The sequence below is a fragment of the Mytilus californianus genome, unplaced genomic scaffold (assembly GCF_021869535.1).
Source record: "Mytilus californianus isolate M0D057914Y unplaced genomic scaffold, xbMytCali1.0.p SCAF_5, whole genome shotgun sequence".
NCBI lineage: Eukaryota > Metazoa > Mollusca > Bivalvia > Mytilida > Mytilidae > Mytilus > Mytilus californianus.
Window position 1 is genome coordinate 36,422,944 of NW_026262701.1, and position 18,783 is coordinate 36,441,726.

General features: G+C 33.7%; 1 protein-coding gene across 2 annotated transcripts in view; it reads left to right on the forward strand.

The window, feature by feature from the left end:
* The window catches only part of LOC127701643 (heat shock 70 kDa protein 12A-like), a 66,724-nt gene extending 50,681 nt beyond the window's left edge, over positions 1-16,043 (forward strand). The window contains exons 1-5 of one of the 2 annotated variants that reach the window (XM_052205627.1): positions 9,264-9,374; positions 11,831-12,176; positions 12,583-12,801; positions 13,442-13,595; positions 14,908-16,043. In XM_052205627.1, coding sequence (XP_052061587.1) covers positions 11,853-12,176; positions 12,583-12,801; positions 13,442-13,595; positions 14,908-15,971 — 1,761 coding nt within the window. In that variant the 5' untranslated portion in view covers positions 9,264-9,374; positions 11,831-11,852 and the 3' untranslated portion in view covers positions 15,972-16,043. Of the gene's footprint in view, positions 1-9,263; positions 9,375-11,830; positions 12,177-12,582; positions 12,802-13,441; positions 13,596-14,907 lie in introns of those variants that run through there. The other variant, XM_052205626.1, reaches the window with a different exon arrangement.
* Positions 16,044-18,783: the final 2,740 nt, after the last annotated feature.

Here is an 18,783-nt window from a genome sequence, read left to right on the forward strand (position 1 = left end):
TTTTTAACCAGTAGGGGACTATGTATTGCCATGCAATACTCTCAGAATGCTTGTTCATGTAGATATTAGGTCAAATCATGTAACTTTGTACAAACAGTTGAAAGCATTAAAAAAAAACACAATACACTGTATCTGATTGTCGTTAGTAGAGAACATGAACAAGATTGTGAACAACCAATTGAGAAATTTAGCTTCAAATAATAGTTCTTACTCTAAAAGATCAACTCAGTGCTGGTTAATAATTCTATGTGTCAGAATCTAAAATATTGGTGGTATTATCAGTGTAAGTTGCGATGGATTGTTGGCTGCTTAATGTCCAGTGGCAAATATTACAAGAATATTAAAGAACGATATTATTTTGATTAAGGTATTAATATATGCTGTGTACAGTACTAGACAAGACCGACATATGCACCAAGAAGAATTTTAACGCCCTAGCGGCTGATGGTTAAAGAAAAAAATATATTTAAAAAAACCCACTCCAAGGTAAATTCAAAACTGGGAAGTGTATAAAACCTCACAAAACAACCGCTTGACTAGATCAACCAACGGAACGAATGGAAACCACCTCATATTCCCGACTTGGTACAGGAATTTCCGAAGTAATTGGTGGGTTATAAACCATGTCGATGATTCATAGCTAGCTAAATCTTCCTCTTGTATGACAGTTGTTTATAGGCCTGTTATATAAACAGAATTGTGTGAGAAAACCAAACAGATATAATTGGTTAACGTGCAGAGGAAGACATGTCATCTACACGGACACCTAATTCCGACTTCGAGTCAACTAGTTTTTCTCATACTCTTAGATGACATATTCTTAACATTAAAGCATCAAACAGCAATTTTACAGTCATGGGTTTGATCTAGCCGAGGATTGAACCCACAACCTTCCACACTCGAGGCGAGTGCACTACTACGTGATCACCGAGTTGTATCCATTGGTTAGATATCCGTTCATCGTTTACTTGGGACTTGTTAAGCTGAAGACAACGTTTTGGAGTACGCTATATGAAAATGTCGCATATCAAGATCGTAATAGATTCTGGTTGGTGTAAATACAAAATCGGTGTCATGATAAAAACCTGGTCATGATAAAAGAAGGGCTATGCACACTGGATGTTCAACTCTACACATCTTTAAAAACTCTTGGGTGCTTTTGTTTAATCTGCATTTAACTTGACCGTGTACTCATTTTCATGGTGTACTGGTCAAACTTGCGTTATTTAATTATACTATGAGCAGATACATTATCGTGTAAATGGTATTATGTGTCTCGGTCTGCTTTGGGTATTAGATCAACTAATTTTGGCTCTTAAGAATCTTATTAAGTTGAAAATTTCCGTTTGACAGGATTTACACGACCATGACAATGACCTAATTTTCATGCTTCATTGACCAAGTTAATTTTTTCTCATGTCATAAATTTTAAATTTCATCATATTATTCAATCAGGATCACCTAAGAAGGTGAGATACATGTATTAAGCGTACGTGTAAATCTTATCAGTATTTTCCCTGTCTTTTCTTTCTTGGATGAATTGGTCCTTTTGGATTAATGAATGAGAAAATAGGTGACAATTGTTCCTATATTCAGGGATATGATTTTTATTACGCACATAAAAGAGAAGGAGAGTTATTATGAATTCGAGTGCAAAATCGATTTAAATGATACACGCACTGCCAGACAGATGTACAAGCTGATAACTATAAGCGATCTGTCGATTAATCGACAGTGCCCTTATAATTATGACCATTATGCTGCCTATTAAAAATCTGTAATACTACAGGGGCGTGTTTTTTTGTTCTTCAGTAGTGAGCCAAAAGAGGTCCATTTCTGATTTTTTGCATTGGGAAGATCTCCTGGCTCTCTACTACCTCTTCTTTTTAAATAGGTAGTTTAGACGACATAGGCACATAACAAACATGGCGTCGCTTAGTCTAAATAACTTTAATAAATTTATGAATGCAGATATAATAGAATGTACGAAAGCCTATTAGGGTCACAAAAAAAAATGTTTATCTCGTAATTACGAGAAAACTATCGCGTAATTACGAGATAAGAAGTAATTTATCTCGTAATTACGCGATAATTATCGCGTTATTACGAGATAGTTATCGCGTAATTACGAGAAAATTATCGCGTAATTACGAGATAAGAAGTTTTTTTATCTCGTAATTACGAGATAAGAAGTTTTTATCTCGTAATTACGAGATAATTATCGCGTTATTACGAGAAAACTATCGTATAATTACGATATAATCATTTTCATACAAACATTAACGGTATATTGGAGTTATATCAAAAATATAATACATGCAAAGAACTTGCGATGTCATATTTAGGTAGTCAATGACAAAGATCAAGGCACCCCCTCCTCCTCGTTGGTAATGATAATAAATCCTCTTCCATTCTGACACTTTTTATTTGCAAATGGGTCGTTTAGCACTTATTCGACCAACTGGATTTTACTAGTATATTGAATTGGTGCCTTAAATATGTTAACAAGAGGTACAACCCTTGCTTTTGGGTACAAAAGTTGAAAATCTTATCGACTTTTTGTAAACGATATATACAGAGCGAAATTGGGTAAATGTCCCCTATAACAAGCTAATTCAAAAGTGTAATATAAGATAAAGATAAATGAGTTTTCATAACCCGTTCTCTTTGCGCTGTAGCATTTATACATTAACAAAGCAAAAAGCTTCTTTTGTTACTGCAAAGGCTCCCCCAACATGTTAATAAATTTCTAAAATATTGTTATATTTCTTCTTATTTCTTACGAAATTCGTATTTTGTTGACTATTTTCGTGATAAAGATAAATGAAATTTACCAAAAACAAAAACAACATTCGGTTGAGGGGAGGGGAGAGGGGCATATTTTATTATAACTAACAAGAAAGAGAGTAAATTAGTTATTATATCTGTTCTTATTGTACACCAGAGTTCGAATCCTTGCCCCGCCTAAATGCTTGTAAGACTCGCAACCTTTCTAAAAGCACTTAGTCATGAGGGGATCTACTTTCAACTTTTTCTTCTGTTTTTCCTGGTTCTCTTCGATAGAACCAATGGCAGTTGTATTTTACTTCCTCCGAAATTCTTGTGCCCATTTAAAACAAACTTTCTATTTGGCAATAGTAATAGTTTTATCCAGACACCGGTGACAAGCTCATTTGAACCTCTGGTATACTATGTGTTTATGTCTATGAGCACATATTAAAATGTAGATTTGGACACGCAAACACATGATGTAGTCAATCGGCTATAGTATATAGGCTTTTTAGAGGTGTTTTACGGATATGAATTAATTCCTCGCTTCCTTTTTACGCAATTAATTTATAAAATCATCTTTTATGTTTTAATAGTGGCCAATAACATAAATTATCTAACTTAAAAATTAATAAAAAAAAAGAGATTAAATTTCATTCAAAACTCGTAATTACGAGATAAATAATTTTTTTTGTGACCCTAATAGGCTTTAGTAAGAATGTGAGCTGTGAGATAAACGTTTTTATAGTATGACAGCCTTAGTAGGACATCCCCGTGGGACGATAAGCTGGATACATATAAGAACTACACGGACAATAACAGTAAGGGGCGACTATTTGATATTCTGGGGAGGGGGAGGCAGGAAGATTTTTTTGCTGATTTATTATTCATTTTAATCTCGCTAATTATGCCTATTTTTTCAACTCTTATCTTGCCACCACATCCATATCTAAAATCCTCTTGTCCTCCATCTCACCATTTCATTTAACACAAGTTTAAAATGATTGATTGTTGGTTGCTTATTTTCAACGTCTAGTGACAAATATTTCATGCATGTTCAGGAAACATGAGTTTAAAATTAAGGTATGTAATGTGAATTTAAGGAGATGTAGTATGATTGCCAATGAGGCAACTATCCACCTAGGTTCAAATGTAGTGAATGTAAGCAATTATAGGCAACCGTACGGCTTTCACGATGACAAAAACCCATACCGTGTACTAGTAGTCGGCTATAAAAGGCCCTGACATGAAAAATGTGAAAAAATTCAAACGAAAAAACTAACAGCCTAATTATATATAACAAAACAATTTACCAAAAAAATCAAATATGAGTAGACAGACAACCACTGAAATACAGGCTTCTGACTTGGGACAGGCACATAAAGAATATGGCAGGGTTGAACATGTTTGTGAGCGCACAACCCTCCCCTAAACTTGGACAGTGGTGTAACAGAACAATATAAGAACAAACTGTAAAAATCAGTTGCAATAAGATTAACCCAAAAGATCGAAAAGAGAGACAAAAACAACTAACATTAAGACAATAGACACCAAGCACCGAAATAAGAGTATTTGCAGTTACTGAAAGTTTGTTCGAAGCAAATTACAAGTACAAATGTAACACTGAAATAAATCTTGTTCTGCCAAACTAAAGAACTAATCAGTACACAACCAACGGATTAAGTCATAAACAGTCTGAGAAACGCTGTGACCTTGTATACTTTGTGGTGGTTCAAAGATTTTGACCATCGAAATTTTGCAATATAAATAATAGTTAGGACCAGCAGATTTTCTACAAGTATCACCCGGGAAAAAAGATTTTGAGAACTCTGCAATATCTTTGCATTATACAAAAATAATCCAGTTTGGTTACTTAAAAAAATGTATACTGTGAAAGTATTTTTATTCGTGGGTATCAATTTTCGTGGTTTCAGCAAAAGTTACATGTTCGTGGGTTCTTAAATTGGTGGATTTTAGTTTTCTGAAGACAAAAATCGAATGACGAATTTGAAGACTTCAGAATCGAATATTCGTGATATTAACCATATGTTGTTTTATAATGATTTGTGGGGCATTGTTAAATAAGGTGTTCATTTTCACTCACTTGTTCGTCCTTCATTACTAACAAATTCATAATATTTTGAATTGTAGAATCAATTATTATGACATAAAAAAGCAAGCCCGAAATGAAATCAGTATTTTTTTTTTCGTATGAGAATTATGTAAAAAAGGTACATTTCATTATCGCATATCATCACCGGAAATCTGACTTTCATCGATCAAAAATTATTTCTCATGAGTAATAAAATGCTAACAGTCGAACATTTTAGATTTTTTAAAGATTAAATGGGTAAAATCCGGTCTGAAATTGTACAAAAAAAAAAATGTATATTTAGTTCATAGTACGTTGGTTTATATGACCGTATCCATGTAATGAAACCTACATGGGGATCTTTCCATGTCTGGAATTGGACAACAGTTATTATATTTCGTTGGACAGTTAAATTCGTGGATAAAGCCATCCACGAAAACCACGAAAATTGGTACCCCACGAAAATTGGTACCCCACGAATAAAAGTACTTTAACAGTAGTCAAGATGTCCTTTTCGTTGTAAACTTCATTTTTGTCATCCAACATAAATAAAAATCTGCTATATTCGACGGCAAATTGAATTTTTGTTTTATTGCTTCTTCTACAGAATATCTCCAGAAGAAGTCCAGATTCATTTTTTGGACTCTTCACTACATTCTGGAGATGTACAGAAGAGACCAAAAAACACGCCCCTGATTTTTGCCGAGCCTTCGACTTTAGTCGAAAAAGCGAGACATAGCGATCCTACATTCCGTCGGCGTCGTCGTCGTCGTCGTCGTCGTTGTCGTCGGCGGCGTCCACAAATATTCACTCTGTGGTTAAAGTTTTTGAAATTTTAACAACTTTCTTAAACTATCCTGGATTTCTACCAAACTTGGACAGAAGCTTGTTTATGATCATAAGATAGTATCCAGAAGTAAATTTTGTAAAAATAAAATTCCATTTTTTCCGTATTTTACTTATAAATGGACTTAGTTTTTCTGCCGGGTAATATTACATTCACTCTGTGGTTAAAGTTTTAAAAATAATAATAACTTTAATAAACTATCCTGGGTTTGTACCAAACTTGGACAGAAGTTTGTTTATGATCATAAGCTAGTAAGGAGGAAATTTTGTAAAAAAATAAATCCGTTTTTTTCCGTATTTTACTTTTAAATGGACTTAGATTTTCTGCCAGGAAATAACATATTCACTCTGTGGTTAAAGTTTTTAAAATTTTAATAACTTTCTTATACTATTTTGGATTTGTACCAAACTTGGACAGAAGCTTGTTTATGATCAAATGCTAGTATCTAGAAGGAATTTTTTTTTTCTTCCAATTAACATTACATTCAGTCTGCAGTTAAAGTTTTTAAACATTTATTAGATTCATAGCGATCCTAGATTCCGTCGTCGGTGTTGGCGTTGGCGGCGTCAAAATTTATGTTCAGTCTGTGGTTAAAGTTGTTTCAGACATAAATAACTTTATCAAACCCTCAAGGACTTTTATGAAATTTGGAAAGAATCTTGTTAATGACCAAAACACAGTATCCAGAGCAAAATTTTGAAAATATTTAGTTTCATTTTACCATATTTTACTGATAAATGGACTTAGTTTTTTATTGTTAACATTTAAGCTCAGTTTGAAGTTAAAGTTTTTCAGTCATCAATAACTTTGTCAAATCTTCATTGAATTTTATGAAATTTGGATAGAAGCTTGTTTATGACCAAAATACAGTATCCAGAGCAAAATTAAAAACATATTTATTTTCATTTTTCTGTATTTTACTGATAAATTGACTTAGTTTTTTTTTTACAGCTAACAGTCTTGGGTTAAAGTTTGTTGCATATCAATTACTTTGTCGAAGCTTCATAGAGTTTTATGAGACTTGGCAGTAAACATAAGTAAGCTTTTTTATGACTAAGGGATAAATAAAGGCAACAGTAGTATACCGCTGTTCGAAATTCATAAATCGATTGAGAAAAAAACAAATCCGGGTTACAAACTAAAACTGAGGGAAACACATCAAATATAAGAGGAGAACTACGACACAACAGAAACACAACATTAAAATGTAACACACACAGAAACGAACTATAATATAACAATGGCCATTTTCCTGACTTGGTACAGGACATTTTAAGAAAAAAATGGTGGGTTGAACCTGGTTTTGTGGCTAGCCAAACCTCGCACTTTTATGGCTATGCTAAATATAACACTAAAATGACACCATTACATGACATGAATACAGTACAACATTACGGACAGAAAATTACGCAAATAAACAATACAATATAGTACATTTGGACAACAAATCAACAGAAACACTGAAGTGAACAAACAACAAACGACAATGCAACACACACAGAAACAAACTATTGCGGACCTGTTTTTGTATTGTTATGATGAGTTACAATTTATGACTAAAATCAGCAAAGACCCATCGAAACAACATCTGATGCAAAAATTTAACAATACTTTTAGATATTTGGATGATATATTGGCTCTCAATAATGACGACTTCAGTATGTTTACTAAAGAAATTTATCCTGTTGAACTTACTTTAAATAAAGCTAATACTAACAATGACCACTGTCCTTTCCTCGATCTTGATATCTATATCATTAACGGGAAGCTTAATACAAAAATTTATGATAAAAGAGATGATTTTTCATTTCCTATCGTTAATTATCCACTTTTAGATGGTGACGTTCCCTTGTCACCATCTTATGGTGTTTATACATCTCAACTTGTACGATTCGCTCGTGTACGTAACAACGTATTAGATTCTAGCGAGAGAAATTTATGTATTACTGAAAAATTATTACACCAGGGTTTTCGATATCATAAACTAGTCAAAACATTTACTAAATTTTATCATCGGTACAAGGACATCATTCGTAAATATAACTCAACATGCAGACATCTTATACGTTCGGGTATTTCACATCCAATCTTTTATGGTAATATTCTTTACAAAGCACAAAAATGTCAGTATTCACCTCAAAAGCTAACAGAACCTTTAAACAGACTTATTAAGAAGGGATATAGTTACGATACTGTTGTCAGGTCATTAAAGATTGCATATTTTGGCTTTAATATTGATTCACTTATAGGGTCTTTGCATCGGAATTAAACACATTTGTTCTAAAACCAGTTGTTGGCATGACACGGGTTATGTTCTTCTCATATATTTTATGACGGTATAATACTAAACCCCTAACAGGAGGGATTGTGCCTGATATTCATATGATGAAGACATAATCTTTCAATCAGTTTAATTGAGGTCTGGAGCTGGCATGTCAGTAACTGCTAGTAGTCTGTTGTTATTTATGTATTATTGTCATTTTGTTTATTTTCTTTTGTTTCCTATTCTGACATCGGACTCGGACTTCTCTTATACTGAGTTTTACTGTGCGTACTGTTGTGAGTTTGTTTTTACTACATTGGCTAGAGGTATAGGGGGAGGGTTGAGATCTCAAAAAATATGTTTAACCCCGCCGCATTTTTGCGCCTGTCCCAAGTCAGGAGCCTCTGGCCTTTGTTAGTCTTGTATCATTTTTAATTTTAGCTTCCTGTGTATAATTTGGAGTTTAGTATGACGTCCATTATCACTGAACTAGTATACTTATTTGTTTAGGGGCCAGCTGAAGGACGCCTCCGGGTGCGGGAGTTTCTCGCTGCATTGAAGACCCATTGGTGGCCTTCGGCTGTTGTCTGCTCTATGGTCGGGTCGTTCAAGTGTCTCTTTGACACATTCCCCATTTCCATTCTCAATTTTACACGATAACAATTGCATTTTCCTGACTTGGTACAGGACATTTGAAGCAAACCTATAAAAATATTTTTTTTTTTTCATTTTTAGTATTTTTCTGAAAGATGGACTAAGTGTTTTCCAGTTAATATTTAGACAGTCTGGGATTACATTTTTTGACATGATAAATGTGTAAACCTTCATGGATTGCTATGAAACTTGGACAGAAGCTATTAGTAATCTTCAAGACTGGCAAATGACTGGGAAATAGCATATAAAGAAAAAGTTTGATTTTTTAAAAATTCTGTATCTTACTGATAATTGGACTCACTTTTTAACATTTTAAGTTCACATAACACATTTACACTAACATCAGCAATTGCAGGCGAGGCACAGGGTTCTGCGGAACCCCTTACGATTTTTTTTATAGACTGGACCAATATTCAGAGATATGATTTTTATTACGCATATTAAAGAGAAGGTGAATTAGTATGAATTCGTGTGCAAAATCGATTTAAATGATACACGCACGGCCGGACAGATGGACAAGCTGATAACTATAAGCGATTTGTCGACTTATCGACAGTGCATTATGCTGCCTATAAAAAATCAATTTCAATATTTAAAAACCAAATTTAGAATTAAGAAAAACCCGGATGAAAATTACCACGATAACTATAAATAGAACAACAAAACCGACGAAAACGACATGATTACAGTGTTAAAAAGTTTTGATACAGATTTAGTGTAGCCGACCAGGACCAAGAAATTTCTTTCAGGTAATGATATTTTTTCATTCAACGTTACACATATTCATCTTTTTTTTTCACATATATTAAAAATATACTGTAGTGTGTATATTTACAATTTTAGATAACACAGTGACATTACGTGAACACCATATCTATACAGTGAAACCCCGATGGTCACCATACCTATACAGTGAAACCCTGATTTGTTCGTGCTCATTTAATGCATCTGTTAAACTATCTTTTCGTGACTGATAAGAGTCACTGCAAATGATCGATTTCAATCGAATAGTAGTTAAAAAAAAATAACGATGTCTTCATTACTACTATGTAATATAAATGTAGGACTGCGAATGAGACAAGAATGTATAGGCTTACATGCCAAACATATGTACACAAATAATATTGTGGTATGATTGCTAAAGAACCATCTTATATTCATTAAAGACCAAATGACAAAGATGTGAACAATTGCTGTCTTCCAATTGTCTAGACCAAATGACCAGTATTTGAACAACTACAACTGCTTGTTAAAATAAAGCATGCTCGAATGACCTTATTTTAAAACTATTCACTACGTCCCTCACTGTGTTCCCGATACCGTACACCGGATATAAATACGGTTGTATATTTTCATTTCATCATCTTCAACAAATGGAATCGATTAGTTGGAGCATAGATGTATAAACCGTTTATACATCTATGGTTGGAGCAATTAACATAACGTGTTCCTGTCTTTTGTTAGAAAATGCTTGCATGTTAACAGTGAGACTTCACCATGTTCACAGCCGCTTTTGTTTTGACAGGGAACTCGGTTTACAAATAGTTTTTTTTTTTGAGAAATCATGGCATTATTGTAAAAATTTATCGACCCTCTTTCAATAATGACAATTATAATAAAAGCATATATGACTGTTTACATGTCACAGAAACTGAAAGTGAAAGTAAAACATAATTTTCTGTAAATTAATCTATACATTGAGGGTAAAGTGAAAGTAAAACTTAAAATTCTTTGTAAAATCGATACATTAATTTATGGTCAATATATCTTGTATGTAAATAAACAACTTTTGCATATTTTCATTTCCAGATAAATTTTAAACACACAAGGATAGACTTTATATATATATAAAACTGTTTCCACAATATTATGTTAAAACTTCCAATTGATAAATAAGTGCAAGCTCACGTTTAATTGATGAAAATAATCTTGAAAAAAGTGTGTAGATACCAAAGTGACAATCAACAATTCATAAGTTGAAGGGAAACCGTGAAAACCATGACAAAATTAAACAACAATCCACAAAACACCATACAGAAAACCAAAGATCGAGCAACACGAACCCTACCAAAAAACCAGGATGATCTTAGGTGCTCAGGGGGAAATCAGATCATGTTCCACATATGGCATCCGTCGTGTTGCTCATGTTAAGAACAAGTTCTATTGAGTTACAACCGATGAAAAGAGGACGGATTTGTGGCTACGATCATTGCAACATATTCGTGCTAATCTGTGACACACATATTCCATAACGGTCAACTAAATCATGATCGCGTGCTTAATTAAAACTTTCGATGGGATCATGGATGACTTCAACTTTACCATTAGGCACCCTTGGTTCAATAGGCGCATTGAAAGCAGCAATCCTCTATCAAGTAGATAATTTTAGAAAACTCGCGTTATTGAATATCGTATCTACTGTGAGATATTTATTCCCATGTCCAAGCAAAATGACCGAATGTCTTTATTCAAAATATCTGTTACATAGAAAATAATAAAAGAGGAGTTCGATACCCCAAATTTTATGATCTAAATTGTACATAGATCATTGGTGGACCAAGTTGGGAATGGAGTGTCCTGTGGTGTAATATCAACTTCTGATTTATAAAAAGCTATAACAATCGACGAAAAATCTTGCTATACGAATCTGAAATCTCCTGTCGGATTATATTTGTTTTGTTATAAATTGAATAATTCTTGAATAATTCTAGAATACATCTCTGTTTGTTTCATTTTGTTTTCATCTTGAAAATTTTTTTTTTTATCTTATTACTATTTTTCTGAGCATGCGAGTCTGCTCATTGTTTTGGGAACATTTTAATATAAAAAGAATATCTTCCAGTTAATAAAGACCCCCCCCCCCCCCGTTTTTGGGTGGTGAGAGTGTATTTAACTGGTGATAAAAGAAGTTGCCTTGCCTGAGGTCTTGGTGTGTTATACTGTAGTGATAGTCTTGTTGGTATATAATTATTTGAACACTTCATTTCTGAGGTCTTGATGGTGAGATTATGTTTAGACCCCAGTAGTGAGTACTGAAGTCTTGTTGGTAAAAGTGTAATAGTTTCCAAGCAGAGACGTCCACGAGTTTAAGATTTTATAGTAGTGTTTATAATAGTCCTCCAACGTGTGTGAAATCATACATAGAGAATAAGAAATTGGTGGCAAATAATAAGAATTTATGTACATGTATTTTTCCATATTTTAGAATATCGTACATGATCTAGATAATGGCTACAGGTGGCAGACCTCGGGATATTTTAATGGTGGCAGCCATTGATTTTGGTACCACATATTCCGGATACGCTTACTCCATGAAAGGCGAATATGATAGGGATAAACTGGATATACATGCAAACACAGCATGGAACTCTGGGAGGAGCACAGTCATGTCACTAAAAACTCCAACATGCATTCTTTTGAGAAAGGAGACTAAACAATTGGTAGCATTTGGTTACGAGGCGGAAAATGAATATGCCGAAATTGCTTCGACAGGAAGGGCAGACGATTATTATTACTTTGAAAGATTTAAAATGGTTCTATACACACGCGAGGTAAAAGTTTAAGAGGATGAGTAAAATGACTTATAAAATTAAAACTTTTGTAGATAGGTGTTTGAATTGACCGATGCATTTCTTTGGGTAATTCGTGCATTTTTATTTTTAGATGGATCTTTACTTTCCAATACATATATGATAACTTATTTAGAACATCTTCTGTAACAGTAATCTGGATAGAAATCCTTATTATTTATTTACAATATTGGACAAACATCTCCTTTTTTATTTTGAAGAAGCTCAACTCTGGAGACTTGTTTTTGTGCTAAGCAAGCTTTCAATAAAATCCGTCAAAGTCTTTAATATGATAAATCTAAATTAAAAGAAACTATTTTTCATAGAGCGCATTTGAAATGAATGTTTGGTATCTTTTCCAACAACTGTTTTATTTATATACCTGAAGGATATATCCAGGGAAATGGAAATTGATGATATCAGAGGGGCATCTTTCCCCGCCATAGATGTATTTGCAGCCGCTATAGGGGCTTTAAGAGAACATATGATGGGCCATGTGGAGAGACAAGGTTTAAATCTACAGCCAGACGAAATAAAATGGGTTTTAACTGTACCGGCCATGTGGACGGATAAGGCGAAGGAATTCATGAGAGAAAGTGCTGAAAAGGTAGCTATATATATACAAATGCTTGGTACACAGATGTAAAAGTCTTGTTGATGTCCAGCCGTTTATTCTTCGTTGATAGCACCAAGTTTTTTGTCTGGCCTTTTTGGGGTATATTTAAAGTGTACTAACTACAATTACTATTGGAATACAATTGAATATAAATGCACTACAAGAATTAAGTCAATATAATGCATTTTGTACGAAAATCTTGTTTTTCGTGAGAGAAAAAAATCTGATGAGAAGGTAAATCACTCGTAAATCATGAACGATTCAGTATTAAGTTGTAAGATAATTTGTGAAAAGATATCTATAGTCTCTGACAAATACATATTTTTATTAGTTTAGTTATTGTGTTCTAGGGTTTGTTGTCTTACTGAAATGTCCTTTTATTTATATATGTCTGTAAATAGAGAAGAGCGCCATTTTTATATGACAGCTAGATATGTTGAGAAAATGGACATCAGACTTGTCTGATCCATTCGTTTTTATGATATTTGTAAAATTTATGATAAATTAGGCAATTGCATAAAAAGCAGTATTATACAAGTTTGCGTTACAGCCAAATCAATGTCCGTGTCTAGAGATCAATATTTTTAGCAAATGTTATTTTCTTTATACCATATCTGAATATCTCTCCTAGGCAGGTATTAGAAGAGACCGATTAATGATCGCATTGGAACCAGAGGCAGCATCTATATATTGTCAACACCTTCCTCCTGATAAAATGACTGGGGCCATCGAGGGGTTTTCTGTAGCAGATGATGATACCAAATATTTAGTGGTAGATATTGGAGGTATGTCATAAAATAACAGGAGCCACAATAAGGGTTTTCATCAGCAGATGATTATACCAAATATTTAGTGGTAACGTTAGATATAGGACTGAGATATATTTTAAAAGAAAGGGGCAGCCGTGAGTATTCTTTAGCATATAATGATACAAATATTTAATGGTTGATATAGGAGGTATGGCACGACTTCAGTACATATATATTTATTAGATAATATCTGAGACTACTATAACACATATGTGTTATAGTAGTCTCAGGTTATAGTAGTCTCAGATAATATTGAGTTATGGTAAAATGGACTAAATGCGGAAATATTGTTCTGTGTCAGATGTAATTATAACTTATAAGCATTCATGATCGAAAGTATAATTTTACAAATCAGTTAACGATTTAAACACTAAATGGTAGTTCTTCTGTAGACACCTATACATTTTAGGGAACGCAAAAATGTTAACTATTTTAAGTCAAAGAAGAAAGGGTGACTTAAGTATATATGTATGTTGGTATTACAACGGAATACTTGATCAATACACAAAAAACAAACCGTAGGTGTATTTAACATATTTTATTTAATTGTCCGGAAAAGATAGTCAATAAAAAACTCTAGCAATGTGATTAACTTGTAAACAAAGAAGTGAAATAAAAGTCGAAATGTGTTTGTTTATTCAGTAAACAACTATTTTCTATGTACGCGTTCCAGAATTCCTAATGGTCCACAACACAACGGACAGATTGTGCATTATAGCTCACTTGGCGTCCGTCGTTTATTTACATTTCACATCGTCATCTCATTCTCTGAAAACACTTAAATCCAATTTAGATTTTTTTAGATGATCTTTGTTAGGTTCCAATCGAGGAAAAGAATTGACAACAAATTACTATCTTTAATATTGATTTAATTATGAGTAGCACCACCTAAGAATTTGCACTTAACTATAACAAGACCAAGTGCTCTATATGCAGAAGTTGCAACAGATTTAACAGTTACATTACAATCTAAAGATTCACTTAAAACTAGACCTATATAAGTATCACATGTGTATCTTCTTTCCTGAAACTACTTTGCAAACTTGAACCAAACAATGCAGAAATGTTTTAAGAAAAGTCATTTTTATGGAAAAAATATAAGTGCTTAATCTTGATGCCATATTGTGTAATCGTAACAAAGTATCCATAAAGCAAGCTTTAAATGTCTCCTTCGATTTTAGTGTATTGTTGGATTGCTGTCTTGTTGACACACACTTGCAATATTCATTTATTTATATTGATCTTTTTACATGACTATGCTTCAATAATTGATTTTTTTACTATTCAGGAGGAACCGTAGATATTACTGCTCATCATAAGGTATGTCAAGATAATTTACAAGAACTATGTTCAGCTTCTGGGGGAGCTTGTGGTGGGACCACTGTTGACAAAGAATTCCTTAACTTCTTAGAAAATATTGTTGGAGAGAGAGTCATGGAGTCATTGGCAAATGACAACACCGCGAGCTACCTTGATCTGCTGAGGGAGTTTGAAATACTGAAGAGATCAATAAGTGTACCAACCAAAAAAAAGATAAACTTTACGATAAAACCGTTTGCTGACTTGAATGGTCTTTGCTTGCGTTTCTTGGAAAAAGAATTTAAAGACGTAGTTGACGACTCCGAATATCGTGATAAGATCTCGTTAGTAGGAGATAAGTTGAGAATGGACGGAGATTTAATGACATCACTTTTTGATACTGCGTGTTCACACATTGTACAAGAAATACGCAAAGTCTTACAAAAAATACCTACTACAAACTTGAAGACTTTTCTTCTTGTTGGTGGGTTTTCAGAATGTTTAATTGTCCAAGATGCAATTCAACAGGCATTCCCTGACGTACGTATTATGATTCCGCGAGAAGATCCCGGACTAGCGGTTGTCAAAGGTGCAGTTTTGTTCGGTCATAAGCCAGATTTTATAACATCACGTATTACAAGATGTACATATGGTAGGCGGATACGTCCATTATTTGACGAGTCGAAGCATGATCCGAGTAAACGAGTGTATGGAGAAACTAGGGACCGGTGCAGAGATGTATTTGAAACATTTATGCAAAAGAACAAGAGGGTAGCAGTAGATGAGATTGTAACTGTCGAGTATCATACAGTGATGAGTAGCCAGGGATCAGTTAGTGTTGCTATCTACTATACATTTAAAGACAAAGCTAGTTATGTCGATGACAACGGTTGTAAAAAGCTGGGTGAATTTCGCGTACCTATTCCCAGTCCTTCACAGGAAAGGCGTCATGTTGATGTGCAATTTAAATTCGGATGGACCGAATTAGAAGTGATAGCAACCGAGAGACAGACGGGAGAGAGAACCCGTTACAACTTTTCGTTAATAAATTAACATGTTTAAATCATAAATCCATGTTATATTTATTATCACGTGTATTACTGAATAAATATATATCTTAGTCTAGTAATATTCATTTGTAAATGGGATTAGCTTTAAAAGAATACTGTCACTGCTGTAAATTAAGGTGGAACAAATTGGAAAGAATGAAGTCATCTTAACCTGTATGACCTCTAAATGTTTTTTGACTTTTGTGTCGTTTGGTTGCTGTCTCATTGGCATACACACCACATGATCTCATTGTATTCATCTGTAGAAATTTACAAAAAGCAAATCACAGTGACATGTTAGTGTATAAAACAGGTGGAAAAAGTAAAATATTTTAGTAACTTGATTTCCAGACATATCTAAAATCATGGTAAGTATGAATTGTATCACGCTTACATATTCACATGCAATAGTAAGTTTTTAAAAGGCAACATTACAAAACAGGTGATAATGTCAGATTGAAATAGTTGATACATGTATGTGGGATCATGATGATGACTATTTAACGTCAAGTGGCAAATTAAATGCATATTCAGGACGAGAACATGACCAAGGGATATGAATATGGACCCTGATTTGTACTAGATCGACACGATCGAGTCGGATTTTCAATGTGCTAGTTCACAAGATAACAGTCCATAGGAAGACATGTCAAACTACTCGGACACATTATTCTGACTCCGTGCTTATCAGAGAAGCAGCAAATAACAATTTTCAAGTCTTTGGTTTCACCCAGTCAGAATTCGAATCCACGACCTCCCACACTCGAGGCGGGCAAGCTACCAAATGACCACCGAGGTGGTTATATATATATATATATGTGGGATTTGTGACACTTAGCTATAGGCTGAAGACATAAGCTGGAGAAAGTAAAAGCACTACTCAAGAACGGGAAGTTGACATGAGGAGATCTAACTCATCTCATTGTCATAATTCCTAGTTTCACTGTATGAATAAAAGAGATGTGCCCACTCCCGTCCATTAAGATATATAGAGATATGTAGCAAACCATTTTGTCTCTATAGAATCCTTATATCAAATTCACAAGACACAAGTACTCGCTGAAAAAAGGATTGTTGATTGAAAATATGCCATCAGTATATCTGACTATGAAATCAAGGTATTGGGTTAGATTGTTTTTCTTCTTATCTTTAAGAAAGTTTTGTACAAAATCAACAATGAAAAATTCATGTTTAATTTCGAAATATTATACAAAGAATTAAAAATCACAAAAAGCCCCCATTTGAGCTAAAATGGTGTTATTTGAATGGTGAGTGACAGGAAACCATTATCATGAGAATGGCAAGAGTAAAAGAAAAACTGCCATATTGTATCTTTGATATAGTCGAGCGTTTGGTTTTGTCAGGTTTTATGTACTTCCCCCTTTTAAGATTTACCTTGGAGTTCGGTGTTTTTGTTAATTCATTTTTTATGACGTTATGCAGACTACCAGTAAGGTTTGCTCTTTCTGAGTGTCGTCTTTAACTTCAATGTCAGTTCTTGTGTTGCCACTTGCCGGTGACTCTCATTGGTAGAACTGATATGTTCCAATGCAAGATTTTAAGAAACAAAATTGTGCAAGACGTATATATATATATTGCCTTCGGGTTTATATGATCCGTTCATCCTATTTCGATTCTTCAAAATTCAAGAGACTTGTAAATATATATATATATACATATATAGGTTTGAACGTCGTTTTCAATTTAGACTTGTTTATATATTTTCGTTTTGGCTTGTATTATATTTTCCTTCGGGTTTATATGATCCGTTCATCCTATTTCGACTCTTTAAAATTCGAGAGTCTATCCTAAATTGAGGTAAATTTTATGGCCTTCCAAGTATTGTTTCGATCCCTAACATCACTGAAGAGACATTAATTGTCGAAATCCGGATATGGTGTACTAATTTTTGCACATTTTGTTTGCGGTATACCATCTTTTCCGCAAGTGTATTGTTTTCTATTTGGTATTAGATTAATAATGATCCATTTTGTTACATCTTGTGATCAGTTTATTTGTCAATCGCCAATGGCAGTCAGCAGGGTTTAGGAACATCAGTTGTTCGACCTGTCAGTCAAATGCGTTTTGTTGAAATATACTTTTTCACTTTTTTGGTCTTTTGGAAAATGTTGTTTGTGCTGTATTTAGACCCCTCTACCAAGAAATTTGTTTTGCATGCACACGTATAAAAATTGCGGGTTTTATCCAACGCAATCATAGGTTTGAACGTTGTTTTCAATTTAGACTTGTTTATATTTTTTCGTTTGGGCTTGTATGATATTTTCCTTCGGGTTTATATGATTCGTTCATCCTATTTCGACTCTTTAAAATTCAAGAGTCTATCCTAAATTGAGGTAAATTTTATGGCCTTCCAAATATTGTTTCTATACCTAACATCACTGAAGAGACATTAATTGTCGAAATCCGGATATGGTGTACTAATTTTTGCACCTTTTGTTTGCGGTATACCATTTTTTCCGCAAGTGTATTGTTTTCTATTTGGTATTAGATTAATAATGATCCATTTTGTTACATCTTGTGATCAGTTTATTTGGCAATCGCCAATGGCAGTCAGCAGGGTTTAAGAACATCAGATGTTCGATCTGTCAGTCAAATGCGTTTTGTTGAAATATACTTTTTCACTTTTTTGGTCTTTTGGAAAATGTTGTTTTTGCTGTATTTAGACCCCTCTTCCAAGAAATTTGTTTTGCATGCACACGTATAAAATTGCAGTTTTTATCCGACTCAATCATAGGTTTGAACGTTGATTTCAATTTAGACTTGTTTATACATGTAAAACACATTTTTTAATAGTG